General features: G+C 46.5%; 1 protein-coding gene across 3 annotated transcripts in view; it reads right to left on the bottom strand.

Annotated features, from left to right (window-relative positions):
* samd14 (sterile alpha motif domain containing 14) overlaps positions 1 to 3,001 on the bottom strand; it is a 14,859-nt gene that overhangs the window by 8,122 nt on the left and 3,736 nt on the right. For all 3 annotated transcript variants that reach the window (XM_005951382.3, XM_042216291.1, XM_042216290.1), the window contains 3 exons: positions 759 to 922; positions 413 to 529; positions 153 to 339 (listed from right to left, as the gene is read on the bottom strand). In XM_005951382.3, the coding sequence (XP_005951444.1) occupies positions 153 to 339; positions 413 to 529; positions 759 to 922 (468 nt within the window). The remainder of the gene's footprint in view (positions 1 to 152; positions 340 to 412; positions 530 to 758; positions 923 to 3,001) is intronic.

A 3,001-nucleotide genomic window follows, 5' to 3' on the forward strand; every position in this document is an offset into this window, starting at 1 on the left:
ACACACACACACACACACACACACACACACACACACACACACACACACACACACACTCGTTAGCATCTGTGCAACATTATATGTCAATCAGATCTCACAGGAAGCGACTGTTTGTTATATGTGTGTGTTTTCAGGTGTTTGCAGGTGTGCACCTTCGCTGTCGGGCCTTCTGTTCCTCCTCATGTAGACAGGTGAGCAGTCGGAGGAGGGACAGGATTTAGATGGTGAGCTGCTGGGAGTAACCAGGGCCTCTTGAGAAGTTGCATTGGTCAGCTGATGGTACCGCCCCCGAGGTGGACCAGCCAATGACAAGCCTCCGTCCTCTGGCGAGCGACGGACCTGAAAAACGAAAGGACAATGAAACTTGTTTTCTTTTACTTTTTAAAACCTGATGTGAGCTCGGTGAACTCACCAGCGACGTGTCGAAGGAGAATCCAGGGCTTCTAGCTGACAGCAGCGAATCAGGGGAGGGGGAGGAGCCTCGCATCGCCAGGTGGAGAGGCGAGCGGGCAGAGTGCAATGGACTGTCCTGGAATGATAGACACACTAGATTTCATCACACACCAGAAACGGAATAATCTAACAATGAAATGATCTCAGGAATTTAACAAAATACTTTAAAATTAAAAACTAAATTAATAATTTTAAGTTCCTCTTAGTGCTGATGACATCACTGGCTGTGATGTGCATCTAAAATGTTATTGTTTCAACATCTTTGTCATTTAATTCTCTAAAATATTTAGATGCATCTCACTGACCTCCACCTTTCTGTCGAGGCAGTCGTCGCCCTCCGTTGAGCTAATGCTGTCTCGGTAACGGGACCTGGACGGGCGTTGTCTCCGTGTTTTGACAGACAGCTGGGCGCGGCCTTTCTGGATGCTGTTATCCAGCAGCTCTGTCTCTGGGATCGCCTCGTTCAGGTCTGAAACACCCACACACACACACACACACACACGAGTGTAAATGTGAGGCAGGCACTGAATGAACTTTGACCTTGTTATTGATCCAGAATGGTTCCACACGCTGGTGATGGCAGCTACATTGTAGCCACAGCTGCCCTGGGGCGCACTGACAGAGGCGAGGCTGCCGGACACTGGCGCCAACGGGCCCTCTGACCACCACCAGTAGGCAACGGGTGAAGTGTCTTGCCCAAGGACACAACGACAGAGACTGTCCAAGCCAGGGCTCGAACCGGCAACCTTCCGATTACAAGGCGAACTCCCAACTCTTGAGCCACGATCGCCCCAATGATCCGTGCAGGATAAATAGTCAGGTTCCCTTCTTAAAAAAAGGTGTTATGGCTAAAAGACGACCTGTAGAGAGAGGTTGCCCAGTGATTGACTGTTCCAATGACATCATCAGGACCCAGATCAGAGCAACTGAACTTGCTGTGAGGAGCTCCTGCCTGAAGTTTCCCACTCATGTTCAGACAAACCTCTGTGGATCAGAGTGAACCTGAAGGAGCCCTACAAACAGATAGACTCTAAGGCAGCTTCTGACTGTGTTTACACTGGTTTCAAAGTGGATTTCTAGAGCTTTACTCACAGCAGTGGAAGGTGTTCACCATGAAAATGCAGTAATGAATGGTGGATGATGAATAGATGATGGGTGGATGGATGATGGATGGATGTACATGGGTGGGTGATGGACTGATGGTGAGTGAAGATTTCAAGCTGCAGTTTTTGTGATGATGCTGAAGCTTGTTCAACACAATCAGCTCCTCTTCCTCCTCCCACTCACCCCATCAGGAGTCCATCAAATATTCAACACACTGACCATCATGCTGGAGCCTATCCCAGCTGTCGTAGGGGGAGAGGCGGGGCACAGCCTGGACAGGTTGCCAGACTCTCGGAGGGCTAACACAGAGAGACCGCCAATCATTCACACTTATGGGCAATTTAGAATCACCAGTTAACCTAACCTCACTGTATCCCACTGAACTGTGTTAAATACATTTTGTTAACTTTGTTTTTTAAATTGAAAAATATCACCATGTCAATTAAGCCTATAACACATTCAAACAACAGATGCAACGTCCCAGGCACATTTACATCCCAGGTCTCCAAACAAACGGTATCAATACATAAGAAAACTTTGTTAACTAATTAGTGTGGATGGTTAAAACACAACACTGTTGTTCTGGGGTTCATAAATCATGACACTCCCCTACATAAGCTCCCTGAATTGGCAAAAAGTATCGGTATCAGTATTGCTATCGACAAAATTTGCAGTATTGCACAGCACCATCACTGAGGCAGTTACTGTTGTTTTCCCCGAAACAGTCGCTGTGGCTGAAGGAAAAAAGAGGACATAAAAAGTTTGATATCAAAGACTAACAGAAGAAAAAAGAAGGACAGAGGTCATGTGACCTGACACAACGTAAAAGTCTGAGTGGCGATCTCTGATCTTTGTGTTTGCAGTGTTCGATCTGCTGTTTGTGAAATCTGGTAGATTTTTAAAAAAGGTACGTTTACCTTACATTTGGATTAAAAAGGTTAAAGCCAGCACAATTTCAGTTTTATAATCAGCATGGTTTCTCTGCTTTCTGTCAGTGATGCTGGTGACAGTTATCGCACGTCTTCAGTCCGTCTTAACATGATCATACAGGCTTCCTGCCTCTCCTCCCCCACACTGAACTGACGGCAGTTTATTTCCCAGGGGGGAGAGAGAAGGAGTTAAAGTGATGATGAGGGGAGGGGGAGGAGAGGAAATGGAGGATTTGGTGCAGAAACATTCAATCCAGGTGACAGAGAGGGAGAAAATAAAGATTTAATGGAGCAGAGGATGGAGGAATGGAGTTGGGGGAGGGATCAGGGGAGAGAGTAAATGATATTAGAGGAAGGTGAGGGGGTGAGGAGGGAGTCAGATGATATTAGAAAAAGGGGGAACAAAGAATAAGAAACCTTCAGCCGCTTTCATGTTTGATTCTTTAACTCGGATTTTGATCAAACAGGAAACAGAATTCAGAACCAGGGTCCATCCAAGCAGGGTCCATCCAATC

This window comes from Haplochromis burtoni, unplaced genomic scaffold, assembly GCF_018398535.1.
Source record: "Haplochromis burtoni strain Fernald_Lab_line unplaced genomic scaffold, NCSU_Asbu1 Contig_997, whole genome shotgun sequence".
NCBI lineage: Eukaryota > Metazoa > Chordata > Actinopteri > Cichliformes > Cichlidae > Haplochromis > Haplochromis burtoni.